The 25,953-nt window shown below is 42.3% G+C and overlaps 1 protein-coding gene across 4 annotated transcripts in view; it reads left to right on the top strand.

Moving 5' to 3' along the window:
- Tenm3 (teneurin transmembrane protein 3) overlaps window positions 1–25,953 on the top strand; it is a 448,945-nt gene that overhangs the window by 281,048 nt on the left and 141,944 nt on the right. For all 4 annotated transcript variants that reach the window (XM_041673596.1, XM_041673595.1, XM_041673594.1 and 1 more), the window contains one exon: window positions 21,156–21,278. In XM_041673596.1, coding sequence (XP_041529530.1) covers window positions 21,156–21,278 — 123 coding nt within the window. The remainder of the gene's footprint in view (window positions 1–21,155; window positions 21,279–25,953) is intronic.

The raw sequence follows: 25,953 nt of genomic DNA, 5'->3' as shown, positions 1-25,953 counted from the left end.
CAATACTACGTTATGTTTCTTCATCAGTTCGTGTGATACATCTTTTTGGCTAAAGATGCTGTCTTCCCCCTTGAAAAGAAAACAGACTGCTTTTCTTGGGGAAGGTTGTCCTTGGCTAGTAAGTGTGCCTGTAAGGCAGAGAAAGAGGGAGGGAGGGAGGGAGGGAGGGAGGGAGGGAGGGAGGGAGGGAGGAAGGGGTGATGCCCACCTGCCCAGCCAGATCAGTCTAATAAAAGGCAAGCATCACTAGAGAACCAGTGTCCTCCTCAGGTCCACTTCGTCCCATTCATACAAATGACCCATCCGTAGACCTTACTCTTCCATCACTCAGGCTGATGGTTAATGTGAAACAGAAGCTTAAGAAATGAGGGGTTTTTAAAAAAGCTGAAGGATTTATTCCAGAATATTCAAGAATACTCTTTATACCTTCCAATATTTATACCTTGCAATAATGAAAGGCTAAGAATTGTGTCTGTCCCCTGCCTCTTTCCTGAGATGAAATCTCAGGAGGGTCAGGGTGGATAACTTCTAAAACATGGAGAAAAGGGGGAGGCACACAGACCTTGTTGTTTGTTCTTCCCTGTTTCTATCAAACCTTCAAAGAATACAGAAAGACCTACAAAGAAGCTGAAAATTAATTGTGATCATAGGACACCGCTCTTAGCTTTTAGGTAGGCAAGGGTGCTTGCTGCTAAGCCCAACTGTCTGATTGATCCCTGCACACAGCGGAAGGAGAAAGCCAGCTCCCTCCAGTTGCCCCTTGTAGCTGTTTCTCCATGCATGTATGCAGCTTGGGGATCCATGATGTACACCTATGTTCACCATTCTTTCCTCGGTATTTGCTGGACGCTGTCTATATCATTTTACTTACTGGCCGCTTTTAAGTTAACCGGTCCCCAAAACGCAGTAACTATTCTACGCATGTGACAATGTCTCTGTTGGCGTGTGCTCATTTGATCAAACTCTATCGCTAGAAATTCTTTGAAGGAAGCTGCTGCACAGATGCGCTTTAAAGGAAAGCAGGTGCACTTTGAACTTTGTAAGCCACTTTGCTGTCACTCTCATTTACATGCGCACCAATGCTGCAGTCGGCTTTATATTTTATCATTACTTTTAACCATCGCCAACCTCTTACATTAAACAGTTTTTGTTTTAATATATTACTAGTTATAACTTTTAATGTTTGTTGGTCGTTTGTAGTTCTCATTTTGGATTTAGATCAATTTTCCTCCATTTTCCCATTGGAGGTCTTTTCCTATGTATTTTTTGCATTGTGTATTTTTAGTTCTTGGGGGTGTGGCATGCACATAGCACAGAATGTGTAGGGAGGGCTGAGGACAACTTTCAGGACGCAGCTCTTTCCCCTGACTCGGTATGGTGCGGCTGTCAACCAAATTGTCAGAATAGACAATGATCACCTTTACCCGCTGAGTCATCTCATTGGCCTTCTATTCCTCGTGTGTGTGTGTGCACGTGTGCATGCGTGTAAGTATGCGTGTGTGCATGCGCGCGTATGTGTAAGTGTGTGTGTGTCTGCATGTGCGTTGAGAATGGCTAGGGACGGGAAATGGTCTTGCTATATAGTTCTTGTTGGTGTGATATTGGCTCTGTAGAGTAGTAGTCTGGCCTCAAACTCACAGTAATCCGCCTTCTCCAGATTGAGATTACAGGAGGGATCCGCCACATCTGGCTTCTCTGCTTTATTTTTATTTTATTCTATTTTACCTTGAAGCAACATTTAAGATGTGAATGTTTCGCCTTTTATGTTAAATATTTTTATAACATTTTATCAATTTAATTGTTGATTAGATATATCAATTTTCCTTGCAATTTATAGCTCTCACACCATGCTTGTAAAGTCTATATTTAATCTAAGAAGCAGTCTAAAAATACTCTTAAGTTTATTCAGGAACTGCATTACTTTTGATTGGTGTTAGGCAGAGATCCAGGCCCTCCTGCACGCGAGGCGAGTGCTCTCCCAGTGACCCGCAAGCGCTCTGCTGGTGAGCCGTACTCCAGTTCCTCAGTAACCATTGAAGTCAGTGTTTTACTCTATCCTCTGGTAGATATTAAGAGTTCAAGTTGGCTCTCTTTCTAGAAACTCAGAGTCAAGGCATCAAGCTGTGTGTATACCCTATCTTTAACATTACATGCTTCCCTAACCCTCCATGGCTAAAATAACAAAAAAGCAAAGAAGGAAAATACATAGCTTTAGCTAAAACACTGAGCCAAAAATTTTATGTAACCAGGTTTTACTTTATCTACCAGCGTATGGGGGGAGGGGGAGAGCATATATAAGACCACACATTACATGTGTGTCTGTGTGCATGTGGAGTCCAGATGTCTTCATCTGTTACTCTCACTTTATGCTTTGAGAAAGGGCCTCTTGCTGAACCTGGAACTAGCTCATTGTGTAAACTGACTGGCCAGAAAGATCCAGATAGCTGCCATCTCTGACTCCCCAACACTGGAGTTACAGGCATGTGCCACCACTCCCAACATGTCACATGGATGCTGGTGGTGGGAACTCAATGCTTCATGCTTACACGGCAAGCACTTGGTTGACAGAGCTGTCTCCCTAAGAAGCTGATCTATCTTTGTTTCTTGAACTGGAGCTTGAGAAATTGGCATGTGGGGTGGGAAGGCAGTGGGGGTGGGGAGTGGGGAGGGTAGGGGGTGCCTGATATTACAGAGAGGCCTGTGAAGGGAGGCATATGAAGAGGAGCTTAGCGTATCCACAGCAGTGCCGCGGGAACACACACCAGACATTGCCTGAGATTATGTGTGAATTTCCTCATTTAATTTCCACAGCCCAACATTTTATCTCCATTTAGCTAAAGTAAATTTGTCGCGTTAAAAGGAAGCCCGCCTGAAGTCGCATGGCCTAGACATGAAGGAGAAGGGTTCAGAAACTGTCAAGCACCCCATTGTATTTTGTCTGTGTTCCATGAGGTTTCTATAGAACCGGAAACAGGAAAGAGATTTACGAAACGTAAACATGGCAATTCATGCCGTCTGTGTTTATGGGGTGGCTTTGGGGGTGACTAAGGAATGAAGTGTAAATTTGTGCCTCTCACACCTGGGCGTGCCCAGGTGCCACCTCGGGATCCCGCTGAAGCTCGTAGTCTGAGTCAGCAGATCTGGAATGAGAACCGAGATTGTGGATTTCCAGCGGGCCCCCCGGTGCTGCTGCTGGGTCCACAGAACATATTGGGGCATCGAGGAGCCCCGTGGCGCTGTCAGATGTTCCGTCTGATGATAGAAATGCCCCGTTGGCACACTGTCCAATTCATTAGCCACCAGTCACATCTGGCTGTTGAGCGCTTGAAGTGTGGCTCATTAATTTAATGAACTGAAGTTTCCCATTCCCTCTTAATTAATTGAAACTTGAGCAGCCACAGGTGGCGAGTGGCTACCATTTGGAGACTACAGATGAGAACGCTGCTAGCCGGCAAGGCTTAGAGTGGGAGATTGCGAGGGCCCTTGGCGTGGAGGGAGGGGCAGAGCGGAGACCCTCCCTGGTGTATAATAGAGTCCATGTGTTGTCACTCTGCGTACCCCAGTTTAAGGAAGAGCAGAGTTCATCTCAGCAGTCACTGGATGCTTTCCTTTCTACTACTGAGCTCCCAATTAAAATCCTCTCCCGTGCCTGGCCTTTGAGGCGATAAACCCTTACACGGTGGAGATCGCTCTGACTCCAAAGCAATAATGTGAAATCTAATACTGATTGTGGAACTATCAAAAAATACCCGACCTACTTTGCTATTCCCTAACATGTTCATCTTCCCCTCTTTTTGATTCTCCGAGATGGCAGTTTTCAAGATGGACAGTAATGAACAGCACAGGCAGGAAGACGACCAGTCTGTTGCTCGCTCGCTGTTGGCTGCTGTTTGCCTTCGCGGTTGTACAGTGACTCGGAGTCTTGATGCGTACACTTTCCTTACAGAGGACTTTTGCGCCCCTCTGGTGAAGGATAGCCTAAAGTTTTCATAGAAAAAGATCCAGTCCATTGTGAAATGTGACCATGAGTAGTATCATTTAACACAAATCAAAGTCAACACTGGACTTACACCATGTAAGGCTGTGACCAGCCTTTTCCATCCACTTTCTCAAAAGCAGCATGATTAACAGTCGCTATGTTAGGCTCCATACCACTAGGAGCCTGAAGCTCCTCTGCTGTTTTCCCCTCACGGGAAGCCTCAAAGGAATCTGCGCATTGTGTTAGTTAGTTTTCCCATTGCTGGGGAAAGCAACTGGAGAGAGGAAGCGCTCATCTTCGTTCACAGTTCCAGGGTACAGCCAGAGAAACCATGGCAACAAAGGCCACAGGCAGCGGGTCACATTACATTCACAGACAGGAAGCAGAGGGACATGAATGCGCATGCTTAGCTGGCGGTTTCGTATCGTCAGCTTCGGTGCCCTGGACTGTGACGTCAGATTTAGGGATGGTTGTCCAACGTAAGTTAACCTAATCTATAGCAATCACACAGTGGTCAGAGCTTTGTCACCAAGATGATTTTAGATTCCGTTAAGTTGACAGTATTGATCACCAACTTGGTCATCTTTCAGCCTAAAGAACACCAAGAAAACAAAAATATCATCAAAATATTTTATGCTAGCATGGTTTCCTAGCTCCTTGCCCTTTTGACTAGGTTTTCCCCAAACCAATAATTCATTTGACAGCAGATGTTTGCTCTCCCATTTATAGTATATAATTCAGTCATGGTTATAGTCACTGAATTGTCCTACTGTCATCCCGACCGTTACTGTCACCCCCTAAAAAGGAACTGGGTCCTTTAACAGTTACATTGCATTTCTTTGTAATAACACAGTCAGGTTTTTTCCTGTAGCAGAAAAAAAAAACTGAATTTTTTTTTAGGTTTATAAATTCGTGTCCCAAAGACTATAGATAATTCAGCATTATTTTTCTTTTGAGCTCCTTTCTGACACTTGCTATTAGCCAAAGAACCACAAGAATTTCTAGCTCTCCTTTCCATTCTAAAATATATATGTGTTTGTTATTTATTTCCACTGAACAGCTGCTACCAAGTGAGTCCTAAAATAGATGTTGTCATCTGTCTGCTAAAAGGGCTGTTTAGCGACAGGAGCGTTCCCTGAACCCGGTAAAAAGCAGCCCGCGGAGCCACAGTTCAATGCAGTTAGGATTTCTTAGCCATTATCTGCACTGCTTTTGAGCACATTTGCATTTTGTGAACATCTTTACCTTTCTGTGTACCTTGAAATTGATGATGGCACCAGCTAGATGTGTGCAACTGAGGGTCAGAAGGAATTGCACGCCAACCTTTTATGCGTCCTGGAAAATCAACCAGTTAAATATATATGGGAAAAATAAAACGTGGGCTGACATTCTTTTCTCCTTTCTGGACGTGTCTTTGTAATAAAAGCACTGTTTTAGTGGGTTGTAATGTGCCATGCCATGAATTACAGCCCAGTTTTCACTATAGCTGTTCCCTTAACCCTTTGAAGCCTAACATTCAAGAAAAAAGAATGTACTTTCCCTGAGATAGAAAGGGAGCTGCTGCAATTTCATCAATTATAAGAAAGCAGTGTTGCCTGGATTTTAGAGGCAGGATACTGTAAAGCTTAAATTTCACAATCAATATTTTATTTTGGTGTTGTGAAATTAAGACACATTAAAGTATGATGCAATGGTAGCTGGAAGTCCAGAATAAAACAGCTTCTGGGGGGCAGGGGAAAAATAGTGATTTGATTAAACATGTCTCAAGAGCACTGAGTCTTTGATCCCAAAAAGGAGAAAAATCTAGCGAAAACCGAACTAAACTAAACTGTGCTTTGTTGTGTTTTGTCCCCAGTGAGAATGGTGCTTTAAGTCTGCACGCTCTTTCCACCCTCACTGAAGTTTGACCATATCACTAGTGTTCTAGCATGGCTTTCTGTGGGAAGTCTTGGTGGTGAATTTTCATAAGACTTTGTCTTTCCATGTCTAGCCCAGAAACAGAGAAAAGCACAGCAGGTCACGTAAAACCCAGTGTAGTCTACTACCAGCTCTGTGATATCCTAACAGTGGTTCCTGAATGAACTCACATGGGAAAAGCCTCTGTTATTTGGTTGGCTCCTTTGTGACGGTATAAATTTTTGTTGTTTTTTATTAGCATAGGATAACATATTTGGTTTTGAGTTTATCCTATGTCTTATTATTCCCACCAAAAGAAAAGCACTTCCCAAGCCAGGAACTCTTGCAAATGGTTATACTCCTCTTTCCCCAGAAACAGTCTTGTTCACCCTTAGCTTGGTATGAGGCCCGCTAAAATAAATACTATCAAAAATACAGTCTCTAAGCAGACTGCTTTTCATTTGCCCAAGATTCCAAGGGATCTCTTGACTTGGAAAATATTCTAGGTCGGTACAATTAGAAAAAAAAATCATTAGAGTTATCACAATGTCAGCTTATGCTCATGTTAAGTAGCTTGTCTTAACGTCCAGTGACATGTACGTCTCAGGCTATTGTTTCTGTAGACTGTAGCCATAGCTCCAAACCCTGACAGCTAAGAGGCACAATAAAGCACTCACCCTACAATGCATAAGTTCTCAGCTGGTGTGACCCCTGCATTTCTTTTACATCAGTGATCCTGAGCACAGTGCATTCGGAGAGCAACATGTGGACAGTAAGGATAGGAGATGTAGCTACTTGCAGAAGGGCGAAAGAAGGACTGTCTTGACTGCTAGGAATTCTCAAACACTTTACTCTAAAATCTTCATGTTCCCGACTCCATAGTCGATGGCCCCACCTTAGAACTGAACAGACAAAATAATGCTAAGACATTTTTGAGTGTGTGTTACATGTTTATGGTTCCCACATCATCTATAAATGTCTACAGATTGCTCACCTTGTCCTTTGGTTCTTCTTCCTTGACAATAAGGGTTCTCAAGTTCTTCTTTGATGCCTTTAGTTATGTAACAGGCACCCACTGAATAGGAAGCATTCGTTCATCTACCTGTACGGTGACCGCTCATTCGTTCAGCAGGTGTGTTGATTGGTGACCGCTGCAGAAGACACAATGTCACAGGTTCAACTGTGATAATAGTCTAGTCAGTGTCCTCTTACAGATGGTAATATTTTGAAGGAGAGAGACATCTAACAACTAATTGCAGTTACCATGGCTACTTAATATAAAAGGTGAAGAAGGCCAGGGTGAGAGCTTGTGGCTCAGTGGTAGAACCCTCCCATGTGCTATGATTAGGAAAGACAGAAGGGAGGGAAAACAGAGAGGAAGAGGAAAGAAAGAAGGGAGAAGTGAGGAGAAAAGGGGAGGAGAAGAGGGGAAGAGAGGAGAGGGAGGGGAGGAGAGATTATAGAAGGCTAGCAGAGCTTATGAAACGCAGCTCTTCTTGACTCTGAGCATTTGAGAAAGATATGTCTGCTAAGACCTGCATTTTGACTTAGGGACAAACTTTACATTTTAACACATGACCTAAATGTAACTTCGAAAGTCAGTTGTCAAAGACAGAAGTCTACATGCCACTTAGAGAAAAGTTATGAGATGCATCTTTTATTCTTTGTTGAATGAGCTGCGGCTCTTGTCAGAGTTAGCATCTTTAAGTGGAAAGGAATGTTACTTTAGAAATTTTGGGTAACTGAGCTAAAATTGCCACAATAAATTATAGTCTTTTTTTTTTGTTTCTTTCTATAACATACATACTTTAAAATGTTATTTATAAAGCATGATGGGAGAAAAGTTTTTAAAACTCTGAAAGGAAAGCAATTCTGAGTTTTAAAACATTTGTTGCCTACTCTGTTAGTCTGTGATAAAGAAATCCTTTTTGAGTGTGTGTGTGTGTGTGTGTGCTTGTGTGTGTATGTGTTTGTGTGCCTGTGGTGTATGCTTTTGTGTGTGTGTGTGCATGTGTGTGGTGTGTGATGGTATTGTCTGTAGGTGAGTATGGTGTGATGTGTGTTTGTATGTGGTATGATGTAGGTGTGTGTGGTGTGTGCTTGTGTGTAGTGTGTGATGTTTAGGGTGTAGGTGTGTGTGGTGTGTGTGTGGTTTAGTGTGTGCTTGTATGTGATACGGACGTGTATATGTGGTGTGTAGTGTGTGATGTGTATGGAGTAGGTGTGTGTGGGGTGTGCTTGTGTGTGATATGTTTGTATAGTTTGGTGTTTAGGTATGTGTGGTGATATGCAAAAGATGTGATATGTGGGTTTTGTGTGTGTGGTGATATGCAGGAGATATGGTTTGTGGATGTTTTGTGTGGTGTGTGTGTGTGTGTGTGTGTGTTTGATGTGTGTAGTGATATGCAGAAGTTGTGGTATGTGAAGGTTTTGTGTGGTGTGTGTGTGCGTGTGTGTGTGTGTGTGTGTGGTATGAGGGGTGGTGCATGTCAGGGGTTGGTACATGAGGAAATCTGTTTCCTCTTTGATCACAGAAGAATCAACATATCCAGTTTCTGTTACTGAGTCAGTGCTAGAAGTGGCAAGAGCCTCTCTTTGAGGCCCTGCTGTTGGGTGTCCTGCTTTGTTGTTTTAAGGCAGAAACTCCATATATGGTTATCTCTGACCTCGAGCTATTACTCTTCATACTCTCAAATGCTGAGGTTTGGAGCTTGCCCTCCACCCCTAGCCCCCACTGTACAGTTTTAAGCACACATCACACAGTGAGTCAAAGAATAGCTGTATTTTTCCAGCTATACTCCTTCCATACAGTGCTAAGAAACAATCTAGTAATTTCAAAATGCCCGCCCCGACACTGCGGGCCCTGCCTTTCCCAGTTCCATCTCATGCTGGGAGTGGATCCGTGTTTCCAAAGAAGCCAGTGATCCTGTCCTGTGTTACTTTCTGCCCAGCCTGACTTGGCTGACTTGAGGGCCAGCGAGGGGTATCTTCACCTTACTGCTTCATCCTCAGGCTCATCCTCTCCTGTCTTCCTTTTCCACAGCACACTTTCTCCCTGGCCATTTTCATGATCCTTTCTGACCTTCAGGAGGAAAGGTTTTTTTTTCCACCATACCCTCCCTTTCCCACCATGGCAAAAGCATGCCCATGGCATTCACACAAGATGACTCCTACGTGCAGCTGCAGAAATACAAAGCTCTTGGTTCTGACAGAAACTTCTAGATTTTTGTTTGCCTTGTATATTCTCCTCTTAGTTAATACCAATGCCTCAGTCTGTTTAATTCCATTAAATATTTAACTATTATCGATACCTCCCTTAGACATTAATTCCATTAAATATAGCCAGTGCTGAATATCTCCTTTAGAGATGGAATTCACGGATCTGAGTAAGACATAGTCTTTACCACAGTGATCTCATGTTTTTAGAAGAAGCTGTCAAATGTGTGTTTCACATTATAAACAGTTCGATACCATTTCTGAAATCTGTGCTCCTCAAAACTCAAGGTTTGAAGTTGTGTCTCTGCACAGTCATTTGTTAGCTGTGTTGTTTTGAACAAGGTGCTCCCACAAACCTGAGCTCCCTCAGCAATGTGGACCAACAGTAAATGGGAGGAAGATTTATATGATCTGGAGAAAAACTGGATTGTGGTCAATAGCAAGTTTAGTAATAATGTGATACTGCTTCCGGGAAATATTTAATAAAGTAACCCATGTGCCATACAGAACTACAAGTGTTTGTTTGATGTTAGTTGATGTCAGCCTCCTCCAGGTTCTAACCCAGGCTGGCCTGGAGCTCACCGTGTAGCCCAGAGATATTTCAAACACACAGCAAAGCCTCTGTGACTGCTGAAATTATAATGTGAGCCCCCACACCTGGCCTCATGCCTGTTTCTCCTAACTGCACGATGCACCAGATAGTAACGTCCACAGGCTTTCAACCTAGAAGGTTCCAGATGCAGAAAACCAGTCCATGTTCATGCTTTGAGCCAGTACGTAGTTTATAGGGGACCATACCGGGATCGTCTCATTTTGAAAGTGTATTATTGTTTTGTTTTTTTTTTTTCTGCTCGGATCTAAGAATTTGCAGGTTGTATATGGACAGGATAATTAACATTTGAATGACAAAAAGAAATTTTTTTCCATTTTGAATTCCTGTCCTGTAGTATCTTATGAGGAAGATCTCAGGGGAGAACTTCTTTGGCTGCCTAATACTTCTTTCATGAAAATTAATTTGTAAGCATGAATTTTTACCTTGGTTTTATTAATATTGTTTATTGGTCATTCCATTCATCCTTAGTAATGCTTTCTGTTTACATAGAAGATGCTGGGTTTAGCATCATATTATCAAATTTTCTCTCAAAGTAAGTGTCATAAAACCTTTGCCAGTCATTTCAGACAAAAAATTATATATATATATATATATATATATGAAATAACCACTTTTAAAATAATATTGTAAAAATTTCCCAATCATATCATAGAGGAGATAGGTCCTTTTATTATTGTTGCTGTTGGTGGTGGTAGTGGTTTTTCAAGATAGGGTTTCTCTGTGTAGCAGCTCTGGCTGTCCTAGAACTTGCTCTGTAGACCAGAGTGACCTCGCTTTAGGTCTTCTCATTCTAGATCAGCAGTTCTCAACCTGTGTGTTGCAACCCCTTTTGGGGGGTCAAATGACCCTTTCACAGGGGTTGCCTGCGATATTTACAGTACAATTCATAATAGCAGCAAAATTACAGTTATGAAGTAGCAATGGAATAATTTTATGGCTGGGGTCAGCATAACATGAGGAACTCTGTTGAAGGGTTACAGCAGTAGGAGGGCTGAGAACCGCTGCTCTAGATCTTTAATCCAATCCTGCAGTACATTTCCAGCTGTAACCAGCTAAATGCTCTGAGTGGTTGGGCCTCTGTGAGTTGCATTGAATTTGTAAATAGAACCCAACCATATTATTTCGGCCATCTCAAATAATCATCTCTTTCATCTTTATTTTCTATTTCCGGAGTAAAGATATTTTTAGATGCTTTTAACTTCTTCAGAGATGTTCTCTCTGGTCTCAGAAAGGAGTCACACATAGAGAAGAGATGTGTGGTTGAAGTGGGAAAGTGGGCCATTTATTTTAGGCGAGGAGAGTGAGACCGGCAAATGCAGAAGCGTGTGGCCACTGGGAGCAAATCTCCTGAGGCCGGACACTGCAGCTCCCTCTGGTTTGTTTGGAAACACACCCACAGATGCTCTACAAGTGATTATTAAAATACATTAGTAATTCTGCAAAGGTGCTCTCCCGGTGAATAATGCCAGAGGAGCCTGGGGTCACGGGCTGCCCAAGACCTTTCCTCTCCCCGTAGTGTGCGGTGGAGTGACAGTCAAGGGAGAGGAGGTTAATGCCGTCTTCTAGGTCTGGGTGCAGCGGGAATATTGAAGTATGGAAGTAGACAGTGGAACTCGATGAGCAAGGCGCTCCAAGTTTCTGTTATGTGGAAGATTTAGAGTAACCCACGGGAGCTGCCTGTGCCCAGGCCCCAGGATGGTCACCGAAGTCGTTTACAGTGTCTCTTTGGAAACTACATGTATGCATGTACATGCTGGAAGGCACACATCCTCTCTCATGGGTCATTCTCTCAGGAAAGGAACACCTTGTGCTAAATTGGACTGTTATAAAGAGGTTGTTTTTGTAGATTTTTGCCATCACTTAATATACCAACACTCCACTAAGTATCTCCATATTTGAATAGTTTGACCTTTTATTGATGGTAAAGTATCTTAACATTTCAAAGATTTCCATTTTGGGGGGTCCTAAGTTCTCTGACTTTTATTTTTGTGTATTTATGTATGTGTGTTGGAGAACAAGTGGGCCAGCATTCTGCCACCCAGCTCCACCTCAACCGTTCTGTTTTGTCCTATAAAAATTCAGAGGTAGCCAAAGGGGGAAATCTGTATGCTTAACTAAGTCATTAGTATACAGAAACGTTTGTTGTGTAGTTCTGAAAGCTGCTGTGGAATAAAGAGATCCAGGTGAAGAGGGAGTCAGAACTGCACACCTCTGAGTAGTGAGCGCAGCCATGGGCTTCACGGCAAGCTGCTAAGAACCGCACTAGTGAGTCCTCTGCCGCCTTTTCTGATAGAGGTAAATGCGGTGTTTTGGCAGTGAGGGAATAGTATACACGTCATAGAAATGATTTCAGTATTTTGAGTGTTCTTGAAATAGACATATTCTTTAAGAATGACAATTGTTCCTCCAAGATCCTCTGGCCTGGTAACAGCCTGTCCCCTTTGGCCTGGTGATTGTGTTGGCGTTCTTTCCGTTAAACTGGAGAATGACTGATTTTTTTCAGTGAGTCCCCAAACTAGAGGAAAGTAGAGACAGTGGGGAAACAAGTCCGCCTTAAAATCCCAACTTCATTCTCCTTGTGACCCAGACCACGGCTTGATGCCCTCAGCCTCTCCAATGGCTGTCGGTGAGCAGGGGGAGGACCATTTCCTAGGTAGTGTCTATAGGTGTTTTACGCTACATCTATGCAATAGGAATAGATTGACTTTCAGAAGCAGAATTTTTAAAATCTCACCGTGCATAAAATAACATGAGTCAACTGTGTCAGAAACAAGCATATGTATTAAATCTGTTTATTCCCATCAAGACATGTTGATGGCCATTCATTTAAGGCATGACAAAAAATGAGGGAGAAGAAGAACACAGTAGAAATACAAGATATTGGCTGTCCCTGTAGCTTTTCTCTCTTCTTCCTCTTCCCTGAAGCCTGTGATGTTAGAGTGTTCTCTTAAATTCTCAGAGGACCTCGCCCCATCAAACATTGGTCCTTTTGAATACAAGAATATCATGTAGTTGATAAAGAGAATAATTTCCTTTCTCATAATGACAAGGGGAAAACATATGGATATGAAAGCTGGCGTGAGAAATACTGACTTTAAAAGAAGTATATTTGGGTCAGCAAAGTGTGGGCTGTTGCAATAATATTAGCCTTAAAAGTTAATAACAAATAGTAATGAATTCAAATGCCAAAATATTGCCTAACACATTCTGTCAACATGCATATAAACACAGCGGGAAATCCAAAACAAAAGCTAATTTATGGGAAATGATGTCCTCCTAATGATGGCGTAGACCGTGGGGGTCCACATTATAAACTCCAGTCTTTCCGTGAGAGGCTTCATTTTACATAGAAGACGTGGTTGCTTTCTGGGACTATGTATCAAGTCTAATTATTGCCCTATATTTAAGGGTATTTTTCTTTTTTTTTCTATAAAGCCTACTCAGTTCCACATGTGCTTCATGTCTATTTAGATATTCATGAAATTACAAGAAAAAAAATGAAAGATCCAAGACACTCAAAGGATCATCATGTCTTATTGTACTTTGACCCATGCAGGGTTGTTTGTAAAATCAAAAGAACAATAGGGTCTTCTAATATGTTGCTATTTTATTGATACCCAGGTGTGGGTATTTTTCCCTTTGCTCAACGATGACATAAATATTTATATTCTTAAATTCCTAAAAAGCCCATGAACCTGCTAGAGTTTCTGAGATAGATGGAGCCAGAATTGGGACTAGGACTCAGGCGCCTTCTGATAGAAACAAAGGCTCCTGAAGACATCCCAGGAAATCTATACTATACCCAGGCAGTTCCCTGGCTGTGACCATTAGCTCTGGAGTTTATTCCCTGATAACTTCTGTGAAGGGGTCCGTGCGTCATGAGCCTTCCTCTCATAGATTATCTGGGGGAAGACATGCCATGTTGGATGAGAGCTAAATGATGAGAAAGCGGAGCTCTAGGCCTTTGCTCGCTGAGGTAAACAAAAAGAAAACTAGGGTGATACGTTTAAAGTTGGTTTTTCTCTCCCAACCTCAGTCCTCACGTTATCTTGTGCTTCTCGTCTCTGTGAGATAGTTTCCTGGCTCCTGTAATATTAAACAGCATTTAGGCCATAATGGCAGGCCTGCTAAGAGCCATGCTCAGTGCTGCCAAAACCTCAGAGTGCACTCCTCAGACTTCAGGTTGCTGATGGCAAGGGTGCCTGCCTCTGTGTTCCCTTCACAACATCCCCTGTAATTTGCTCCAAGGTTCTGGCAGACGGCTGGACTCTGTCACCAGCTGTCACCACCCCCTCTTCCTCTCCACACTTGGCAGGATCCAAGGACTCAGACAGCCAGTAGAAATAATAGTAGCTGTGGTAACAACTTCAGTGGCATGGTCCCCAGAGACAAGATCACACTTGGCACCTTTTCTCTCAACGGGAATCTAAAAACGGCACCGAATTTGCTACTTGGTGGTATATAATTTTATTTAATCACACATTTTTGGTTTCAAGTGTTCCACATGCTGGCTTCTAAGTGTCAGGCGAGTATATATTGGTAAAAAACACTGACATCCACGCCCGCTTTTATAATGAGAAGGTAGCTATAAAGCCAACCGGTTTGTTCATTTCCATCCACCTTGAAAAAGAGAGAATACATGTAATTTCTCTCACTGGAATGGTGTTCAAATCTAAAAGAAATCCCTCCATAAAATTTTACTGGTGTGTTTTTACTAACACAATGTCTCAAAATTATTTCAATTCGCCAGGGATTTTTTTCCCCCTTTAACTTGTACTAGAGAAACCTAGAGAGGAGAAAAAAAAAAAAAAAAAAAAAAACCTTAGCGTTTATTGAGAGAGTGTTTTTCAAGTACGTAAGGAATATTTTTGTTTTCATCATTATAAAATTGGTCACAGTCCAAGGATACCAGAGTCAACCTAAAGAGAGACAGTCTAGGGCTGGCGAGATTGCTCAGCAGCTAAAGGTCCTTGCCACCCAAGCTTGGAAACCTGTATTCCATTCCTGGGACGCTCGTGAAGGTGGAAGGAGAGAGCCAACTTCACAAAGTTTGTCCTCAAGCCAACCCGCCCCCTCCCACATGTGCCACGATGGGTGTGTGTACGCATGTGCACACAGTAACAGCAATAAACAGTCGCGTTGTAGAGACAGCTTGGAGTGGGCTGTTTGGCTATAGCATAGGCTTCAGTAGCCATCAATGGCTTAGAAGTCATATAATTCACTCTGAGAGTTGATATTATAAGTCTGTAATCATTCACTTGAACAGTAATATTTAAAAAGCTCTGATTTCGTAAAAGTAGCAGATGTTTCAACTTGCTTAAAGGTGTATTGCAGGGGAATTGTCTTAAGAAATCTGTGTTCTCCAGACCTGAGAAAGGAGGGGGGCAGTAGATGCTCTTTCTGAGAATTACCAGGTCAACATGGGGGGCCCTCCGTCACTCCCCACCTTATTTTCCAGTCCTGCGTATTGGTCTGTGTTTCTGAAGTGGAAGGGTTCCCTGAGAACTTAGGGTGACCGGGCCCCTCGCTGTACATGGAGCCCTCTGACTGACCCTGCTGGGCTGACTGGCAGTCGGCAAATGCCTGGGACCATTTGTCTCCACCTTCCCAGCACCAGGGCTGCAAACCAAGCAGGCTACCACACCCGGGTTGTTACACACACGCTGGGCAGCCAGCCTCGGGTCCTCATGCAGGTGTGACAAGCGTTTTAACAACCGGGTCATCTCCCAACCCAGGGCTTGCATTTTGATGACTTAACCTGTATTAAGTATTGTCTAAAATCAAAGGCCTCTTTATCCATCCTCTTCATTTGGTTTTACAGCAAATGTATAAAGTCGATACTTATAATTCCGTTTCCTAGGCCAGAAAACTGACAGTTTGAGAAGTTAGATAGTAACATAGGAACCAAGTTAATGAACAACAGAGCCATGCTCCAGCCTCCGCGTCAGTCATTGACACAGAAAGTGACATGGTAGGGGAGAAATGGAACTCAGGAATCAAAATGGTAAGGTTTTCTAGGCATGTCAGGTGTAAGACATGAAGTTAGAAGTGAAGCAGTCTATAAAGACTTTTATTAAGAATACCAATCCCAAAGTCATCTGTCCACATGGAATTACAAGTTGAAGGTATAAACACAATTAAGATGAAAGAGAAATCAAGGCCAGACCTGCTGAGTGTTCACGCCGCAGGGGTACACCAGGGGAAGACTTGTATAAGTCAGCAGGGAGCCAGTGGCCTCCAGGGTAACAGTTTCAAACAAAATACATTCACCTCACGTCTCTACGTGTTGTAAAGTCTGATTTCAGTGTAGCGTGTGTCTCTACCCCACGCTCTTTCAGGTTGAAGTCAGACTGTAGGCTGGGGTTGACGTGTCTTCTACGAGCTTAACTGGTAGTAGATGTGTGTGCTCCCAGCTCGCTCGTGGGGTTCTGACGGGCCTTTCTCTCACCACATGGGCTTCTCCAGGGGACTGCCTGATATATGGTGTGACAGCTGCATTTTCCCATGGCAAGCAGTGCAAGGGAGAAATCTGAACAACCAAAATAGAAGCTCAAGCCTTTTATAACCTCAGATGAGAAAAGACATTCCATGATGCCCGCCTTATGCTTCCCATTATAAGCAAGTTACTAAATCAAGCCTGCACTCAAGGGGAGGGGAATCTATAAGGGTATTATGGATGAATACCAAGAGGCAGGGATTATTTTGAGCCTTCTCGGAGGTATGCCATTATATGCTGGCTTATTTTGGCTTAAGTATGTGTGCATTGTAATGATTGTGTTCACTCCAGGACCCATGCTAAGAGCACTATTTGGTATGTTTCTATGATCCCTACATGGAACAGCCGCAGATGACATCGGTGCTCTTGAAGCTGAGTCCAGGCAGCATTGCGTCTTGACTGTAGCCACCTTTTATGGTTGAAAGCAGTTGCAAGGGACCAGAGAAGAGACACTCTATAGTAGCACTCGATATTCACTCACGAGTTGATGAGGGCAGCTAAGAAACAGCAGGGTGCTAGGGGAAAATAAAAACCAAAAACTAAAAAAAAAACAAAAACAAAAAAAAACCCGGCAAATTCCCAGAGGAGGCTAAAGGCAATGAAGCTGGGTGGCTAATGTTGACAAATACCACTACATGTAAGAGGGCGAGCCTCCATAGAGGCAAGTGGATGAGGTTATTCAAGAGATGCTCATGACCACTGGATCATGTTCGTGACACACATCTGCCACATTTCATTCGCTCATGTGTCTATCAATATACAGACCATGAATATCACCTCACCTCGTCGCAATTGTTAGGACCGGTGCTGCTTTAGACAGGGCTGCTCACTTAGCTCTGAGACTTCTCCTCCCATCCGTGGAGGTAAAGCAAGAGCTGGATCATCAAGTCCTTCTGGGTTTTTGTTCCTTTGCTTGCTTGTTTGTTTTTCTGAGGGATTACAATACTCTCTTACGTAAGGTGTGACATTTTACAGCCTCATCAAAAGTTCATGTAGACACTAGGTGTCTACATCTCCTGCAAGACGAATCATAGTCTCAGACTGCAGAGCAGTCTGGGTGGCCATGGGCTGACAATCATTCACGCAGCGCATGAATTCGCTTGACCACGTCACTTCCTTCCTGACACTTGGAATTTGCACTAAACAGAACCCATTCCACTCTTGTAGTGTCCTGCCCCGTGATGGAATCAGCTCCATTCTGTTCTGCAGCCACACGCTGTGTGCACCTTGATTCTAGTTTCTCTGAGCTCTGACAGAATGTAGCAGGAGGTAGTCTAGAAGATACCAGCACTTTGGGGGAAGGTTTGGAAAAAGCAAATACTGGAAGGAGAAAAACGGAAGACGAGGAAGGAGGGGGAACAGTGGTCAGTATGTAAAATAATAAAAAAAATAATTAATTAATAAAAATGAAATCAATTTAAGAAAAAGCAAGCACATGACTCTCGACGAAGAATACATCAAATACTTTTCCGTGGGGTCCAATCTGTTATCCAACTCCAGATAGAAGAATTGGGCTAAGCCATCTTTATTTGCAGATGTATTTTATTAGGTTCATTTTCCCTCTGTTTGTCTACCCTGTAGTTTTATTGCACCACTGCTTAGTAATTTCTGGGGCAATTTTGACTTTTTGAGTTTGTTGCCTGCCCACTCTCCTCTCTCATTAACCCCACATATGGATATACATGAAACCCAAAGTGTATGTAAGCGTCAGAGCTCACTAAATACCAAACATTGGCTGTTTCAACGTCGATAGTATCCTAAGGCTAACCAACTCACTGTCTTCTGTTTTCAGGGAGATATTAAGTAACATGTGATATCAATGGATGTGATTCTCATTAATTAGAATCTTAAGTGGAAACAGAATCCATCTTGTTGATACTTTTGTAATGATTGTGTATGCATGTGTGTGTGTGTTAAAGCTGTTACCCATCTGGCAAACAATATAATAGCTCTCCTAACACAAACAGCCTTTCACTTTTTCACGCTTGATATCTGTGTACAATCCCATAGGTTATCTCTGTCCTTCGAAGTCTACTGAAACCATTACTATGATCAAATCAGTCATTCAAGAAAATTAATATCCTTTTTAATATTAAACTATGACAGTGATGGTAAATTATTTCTCACGGAACTTTGCTGCTATGGATTACAGGTGAAGGTTTGTATCTCTGTTAAACCAACCAGAGATTTCAAACATCAGGTGTCATAATGCACTCAGTGTGTGTCGCCTACCAAACCTGCCCCAGCAACAATGAGTGCTGGAGAGTATTCCTAAATTGTGATCATGAGTCTAGGCAATCTGTAGCCCACTGCTCTTGCCAAACATTGAAAAGTATCCCACCCCATACTGCTAGTCTAAGGAAAGACCAAAAATTCCAAAGTTGAGCTGTGATTTCTGCTGTATGTGTGTGGTTTTTATACCCTGGTAAAGTTGAAAGCACAAAAGGCAAGCCATTCAAAGCCAGAGACGTCTGTATCGATTGTTGTGAGCTGGAACACACCTGTCACGCCTTGCCGTGTGCAGAACCAGCTCCCTCTATTTTCTTTGGAAATTGCTGAAGTATGTAAAACCTTGAGGAGTGTGCGAAGCGATAAATGTTTAGAAAGCTCCTGACATTTCGCCGCTCACACACTATGTAATTTAATGCAAAATAACATATGAAGATATACCCCCTTGAAAGATGACGACCTGTGAATTCAAAGGTTCTAAAGTCGGTATCTGAATCCATGAAAATCAGAGTTTAGACAGAATCACTGGGAGTCCGTAATTTAACCAAGGAGTATGCAGTTATGCATTTATAACAAATATGTACTACAGACATCACTATGTTTGCTGCATCTCTTACTAATATTGCACATTTATATTAGATATTATTAACCGGATGTGGTACTGATAACAATATTCTAAAGTTATTGACGTTTTAATACACTCCATCTGACACATATAGTATTGATAGACTTTCACCTACCTGCTTTTCATGTATTATATGAAAATTTATTATTTAATAATAATTAATATGCTCTTCATTCTTATCTATTTAATTTTCGTTTTATTTTTACCTTTTTTATAAATTACTATCTTGCCTGCAAAAGTGGTTTCTTACATTTTCTGAAGTTGGAAATATTGCCCATTTTAATTCATTGATTTAACAGATAATTATTGAAATGTCCAAGGTAGCCTTAGTCCTAAGTGTAACTCAAACCCATGTCAGATGGTTTATACCCACCAGCTTCAGAGAAGGCAGTGAGTGTCCCTTCTGGAGTCGTGGGCACATTTAGAGATACACTCACATCCATGTAATGTCAAAATAAAGGCATCAATACCGTCGGCATAGACTTCTCCCTGGTGTTAGCTACCGCCATCTTGACCAAAAAGGTGGCTTTTCCAGCCAGTTGGCAGCCTTGGAACTAAGGGGAATATTTATTAAAATGTGCTGTGGTCTGGCTAGACAATGCCAAATACTTTCATAATTTGGAACCTAGAGCTAAAGTACATAAATGAAATTCTTCTACAGCAAAAAAAGAAAAAACAAACCATGCCAAATGCCAACTACACTTTATATGCTCTTTGAGAGTCCTTACATTAATTAAATAGGCACACACCTCTTTTTTTATGTAAACATAATATTTATCATTAATTTTTCAAAGATAGAATACTAAACTAAGGATTGAACAAAATTACATATATCCAAAGTCACTGCCCTTTGCCCTGTTGTATTATATTTTTCTTACTCTTATTATTTGGATATTTAATAGAAGTTATCTGTTGGGGCAGTTAGCACGCTATCTCTGAGAGAAGGTTTCTGAGAGCATCTGTCTTTTTCCAAATCACTTGTAAATCCCAATATAGATAATGATAGAAATGTCAAAACACAGTTGTCTTTCACAGTGCACTACTGTGGTCATCATAGGGTTTCCCGGGGAATATGCAGTCTCCTGGACGAAATATTCTAAAGTATGCTCCACGGAGTGGAGGTGAATGTCTCGCTGTTGTTAATGGTTAATATTTCAGTTACATAGTCTTCTAAATATTTTAAACAAATTGATAAAAATAATGTACTAAAATTTAATTTATGTTGGATCTATATACTCATCATCACCTCACATAGTTTTTAGTTATATTTTCTAAATATCTTAAATAAACAAGGAACATTGATTAAACACACAGAAATATAGTAAACATGTATGACTTACAAATTTCTGAAGTTATTACTCCCACTTCAAAAACCCACATGAATTACTCGATAACTGCATGTTGCTTGAGCAGTGATATTGCTGTATCATACGCTCTAACTTCCAAACTTGATCATCTTAAAGTGTTGCACTTTTCCCTAGGTGTGGTGACACATATGATCCCCGCACTAACTAGAATACAGAGACAGGTGGATCTCTGTGAGTTGGAGGATAGACTGGTTAATGTAATGAGTTCCAGGACAGCCAGGGAGATATAGAGAGACCAAGGTTCAATGACTTTCCTTTTGTTTTACACATCTAAATCCTCTGCGGTCCTCTCATGTGTCATCAAGTTCCTCTGTGAAACATGGTTTGCTTTGATCACAATCCAATGGAAAACATCATGGTTTTCCAGAACATGGAGTATTAGTAACAGTATGATAAATCTTCATATGACCTCGGGTCACGAAGATTTGGCAAATGCCGTTTCAGAGAATTCTCCAGCTTTCCTACGATGTGCAACACAGATTAATACTGTTTCCTTCTTAAGACCATCCTGGTACCAATTAACGGAGTAATGCGCGATCATTACGGGAGTGCTGTCATCGTCCACGGCACTGCGACATAGATGGCGTGCGTTTGAGGAATTCTGGTTTATAATTTGTGTCGCACAATTACCCCTGTTATTTCATAAGATGGAGTCTTGTTATAAGCACGCTAAGCGCTTGCCTTTGGAGCTCGGAGCAACAGACCTTTAAATGACTTGTGTGCTTTCCCCTCAGCGATGCATCTCTTCGGCCTCAACTGGCACTTACAGCAGACTGAAAATGACACATTTGAGAACGGGAAAGTGAACGCTGACCTCATGCCAACCAACACCGTATCGTTACCTTCTGGCGACAACGGTAAGAGAAAGAATCGCGGAGCCTGCGCTTTGTTTGAACGTCATTCTCCATAAACGTGGTTGTGACCATGCTTGCTTTCTGCTTCTGTGGGAAAGGAGAACGGCTTGGCACTGCTATGCATCATCTCATGAGCTTTTTTTTGTTAATTTTCTTATTCACGCTTTTATTACAGGAATACAGTACTTGTCTGTCTGCGGGGGGCGGGGGACTGGTGATTTATCTCTTCTGCCTTTTATTGTTACAAGCATGAGTTTTGTTTTGGGCAGACAGCTGGAGCACAGTTCAGAACGTCACCTCTCGAGGCACCTTGGGTATATTAAGTTTTCGTAATTGGACTTGTACCTGGAGTTGGGATACCTTATTAATCTTTCTATAAAAGCTTTTAAATATGAACTACATTAAAGGATTATAACTCACTGACCTTTTCCTCAGTTGCCCTTTCTCCAGACCTTTCAGACTTGGCACTTTGAGGTAATAGAGACTTTTCAATCATTTGTCTCTGAATAAAGGAACCGAAGCAGCTAGACAATGCTGGATTTCATTTTCCCAATATAAAACCCCTCAAAAACGGGCACGTGCATATGTGTATCTGTGTTGCGCATAGTTCCATGTTGTTTATGTGTGTGCAGGTACACTCCTCGGGCCCTGGTCCCCTCTGACACTTAAAGAACGTCATGATAGGTTATCTCTCAAAATAACCTGCCATAGGCCATTCTCTTCTGTCATGTGATGAATTGTCTGCTTTAAGGCATTTTCCTTGGCTCTTCTTCCTCCGATTCCTCCCTGGGATACTCGCACCTCACTTTCCCACCAGCAATGTCCCTCTCACCTGCCTCGTTTCCTTGCAAGCCTAGAACCAAAGCAGGAACTCTTTAAAAAGCATCTCTTTTCCATGCTTTCCTATACTGCCGGGCTAGGGATTTGAACACGTTCTCACCCGCTAACCTCTCATCTTTTATCTTAACAATTATTCTCTACGACAGTGGTTCTCAGCCTGTGGGTCTTGACCCCTTGGGGGAGGATTCGACAACCCTTTCACCGGGGTCACCAAAGACTCTCTGCATATCAGATATTTACATTGTGATTCATATCAGTAGCAGAATTTCAGTTAGAAAGTGGAAATGGAAGTACTTTCATGACTGAGGCGTCACAGCAACATGCAGAGCTGTATTAAAGGGACGCAGCATTAGGAAGGCTGAGAGCCGCTGCTCTGTGGCACTTCTCTCCCGTCTTAAGGGGACTAAAGGGGTTTTATACCTTACACTTTTCACAATGCTAATAAATACTCCCTCCATATGGAACCTTTTATACAAAGAGCTATAATCCGGTATTTGCCATGTCACCACAGGGCATCACCATAGGGTGGATTAATGGCAGAGAAGAAAATTTTCCTAATTGAAATGGTCAATGCCAAGTTTCATACAGTAAACTTTAATTAGCGTAACTGCCATGCATTTTTATACATTGGTACCATGTGTGAGTAGATCAAGAAACGACACAGGAATTAAGATCTACTTCTTTGTGTTCATTGAAACTGAGACTATCTCTTAAAGCGAATGATCACCACAAAGCCAGTGAAATAGTACTTATTAATTACAGAAGAGATTATTTTTACAAATAACAAATCATAACTCTTTTTTTTTTGTTTGTTTATTTTTCGAGACAGGGTTTCTCTGTGGTTTTGGAGCCTGTCCTGGAACTAGCTCTTATAGACCAGGCTGGTCTCGAACTCACAGAGATCCGCCTGCCTCTGCCTCCCGAGTGCTGGGATTAAAGGCGTGCGCCACCACCGCCCGGCTCAAATCATAATTCTTAAGAGTTCCATGTTTGTTGTGGATGTTTTGTTTATCCTTAGCGTCCAAACTCGCTATTAAGATGAAAATACAACTAGTGTCACTGAACTCATAATGTGGGATGCAGAGAAAGCTACAGGCTGATGCTCACTTCAGGCTCAGCCTTGGCTTCTGACGTTCATCTTCCAGGGAATGTTAGACCACATCAGCATCCCTCAATGCACATAAGCGCATGTTCAGTTCTGAGTCCCTAACCAACTGGTTGCTTGAGCAAAGTGAGTAATCGTTCAGGTTTGCAAGGGCATTTAGAATAACTCTAGAATAGAGTATTCTATTTATATCATATCAATCCCGTAGCACTAGAAGCACAAAAAGGACTACAGTTTCCATATAATATAGTCTCTAAGCGATGTCTGAAAACAGCTGCTAACCTGTTGACTCTAATAGCAATGAGAAATACATGTCCATCAAACCTGCACAACCAGGCATATGTACATATATATGTATATGTGTATATGTATGAATGAAACTGCTAAATTAATATTTGTCTTTACTTTGATAAGTGTGCTCCAGTGCTTTTTATTTATTTCATCTTCCTCATTCAAAGCTGATTATTAAGTAATTCCATAGTTTATGGAGAGCTAAAGTTTCAAAAACTACTTCTCTTACCAGACACATAGCTAACATTTGCCACTGAAATTGTATAAGTTTATCCACAGTAGTTATTCCCTCGTTGTATAAAGAAACTTTCCCAAAGTGGATTGGTAAAGTCCTCCCCTCCCCGATTCATTTGTGAACACTGGAGAACTGGCTCATCAGCCGCCCAACAGAACCATGGTATTGATGGAAATTTCAGTTCAGGAAAAAGAAAATTTAAAAAGGCTACATCTTGGCTCTGACTTTGTTGAAAACTTGACCTAAAAAGTCACTTGCCTACTTTATTATTTCTCAAATAGTCCAAAGTCCCATCCATGTTGTAAAGAACAATTCCTTCTGTTTTTCAATTGAAAACTCTTGGTATTTAGTTCTTCAGAGAGATGGGAGGAGACTATTTGCAAGAATGGAAACCTATAATCTGGCTCCTCTAGAAAGACTTCTATGAGAAATTTACAATATACGTGAGCCGTCATCCACCATTTTAGATTTGCTAGCTGCCCAGACAAGCAGGTTGCATGATCGCTTTGAAGATTCTGATGCCCCAGCCTTAGAGAAAGCCTTAGAATCTGCCACAGAATTCACCAGGAAAATTAACTGTGCCAGGCATGATGAGGAATTACTCCCCAGGTTTGCCATGCAGTCCTCTTACTCCTGGGGCCCTATTTCATTTGTGTCTAGTAATCATCACTCAAGAAACAATGGCTGCGTTAATGACTCCCTAATCTTCCTGCTTGCCTTCGGTCCTGCGCCAAAGCGCCTCAGAGGCAGTTATTGCCTCAAAGGAGACTCCATATTACAGCGCTGCCCTCTGCTCATCGTTCCTAACGCTTTCCATGGCTGTGAACCGTAGGGTGGCAGAGCTGAAGTGTGGGTGGGGTCTCTTGCAACACTAATAGAAATGGACAGAGCGGATAAATAGGTAAGATTAAAGTTTGGGTCTCAAATAGCTTCCCTCTAGAAGCTGAAATTACTCCCTGGACCAACAGATTCATTTAGCCTAATGTACTGGAAAGAATTACACAGAACCACACTCGGATGCTGGCTCCCTTGCTTACTTACTTTATAACCAGTTACTTAACCTTCTGAGCCTTGATTTCTTCCCACGTGAAGAGGGACTAATAATACCTTCCTCTTGGCATACCAGCCTCAGCAGCCTGGCTCCCCACTAGACTTCCCTATGGTGTTCTATCATCCCCACTCCCCCACAGTTATTTCCCATCTCCCTAATCTGCCCCAAACCCCATCTCGTGTTCTGTTAAATCATGTCCTCCAGAGGGCATGCTCTGGGTTTCCTATGAGCAAACCTCCACTCATACATATATTAGTTATTCTTCTCATGTTGGAACAAGATACCAGACAAAAGCAACTTACAGAAGGGAGGGTTTGTTTTGACTCACAGTTTGACGGTACAGTCCACCATGACGAGAGGCATGGAGTGAGGTGGCTGGGGCGGCTGGCCGCATTGCATCCTGGGGCTGTTGGCTGCTTTGCTTCCATAGTCAGGCAGCAGACAGAATGGAATGTTGATGCTCAACTCACTTTCTCCTTTTTTGTTCAGTCCTGGACCCCAGCCTGTGGGATGGTGTCACCCATTTTAATGTAGTCATTCCTACTTTGATAGCCCAATCTAGACACTCAGTTGCAGACACGACTAGAGATTTGCCCTCTGGCTAATTCTAGATCTGACTGGTGTACTAATCAATCATATAAACCTTCACACTACGTATTTGTGTATCTCCCCTTTCACCATTTGCCCAACATTCGAGGGTTTCATTCACTGGCCCTCTAGATCCTACTCTGTATCTTATAATTCTTTTTTAATGCAGTCTCTCCAGTGCGGGTGCTGGAGACATGGCTGGGTGCTTAAGAGCCAGCATGTAGCCAACCCACGGTCCATCCCTAGCACCCGTGTCAGGCAGTCACAACCGGTTGTAACTCTAGCTCCAGCGATCCAGCGCCTCTGGCCTCTGAGGGCAACTGTGCTTGTGAGCACATATCCACACACAGACTCACACATGTAGGCATTAATTTAAAATAATAACAAAATAAGTCTTTTTAAAAAAAAAAAACTCTCTCCAGTATGCAGATACCAGCCAGCCAGCATGGGAGCATTCCATTGTTCCTTATATTTCATGGACAGTAAAATGCCTTGACTTCTTCATCAGCTTTCACCTCCGCTCTACCGTTCCCTTCTTCCTCACAGGCAGCTTCTTAAACATGACATG

Source organism: Microtus oregoni, unplaced genomic scaffold, assembly GCF_018167655.1.
Source record: "Microtus oregoni isolate MIOR12 unplaced genomic scaffold, Mior012 000024F_ref0000369, whole genome shotgun sequence".
Lineage (NCBI taxonomy): Eukaryota > Metazoa > Chordata > Mammalia > Rodentia > Cricetidae > Microtus > Microtus oregoni.
The sequence above is the reverse complement of the archived record's forward strand: the minus strand, read 5'-3'. Positions and strand labels throughout refer to the sequence as shown.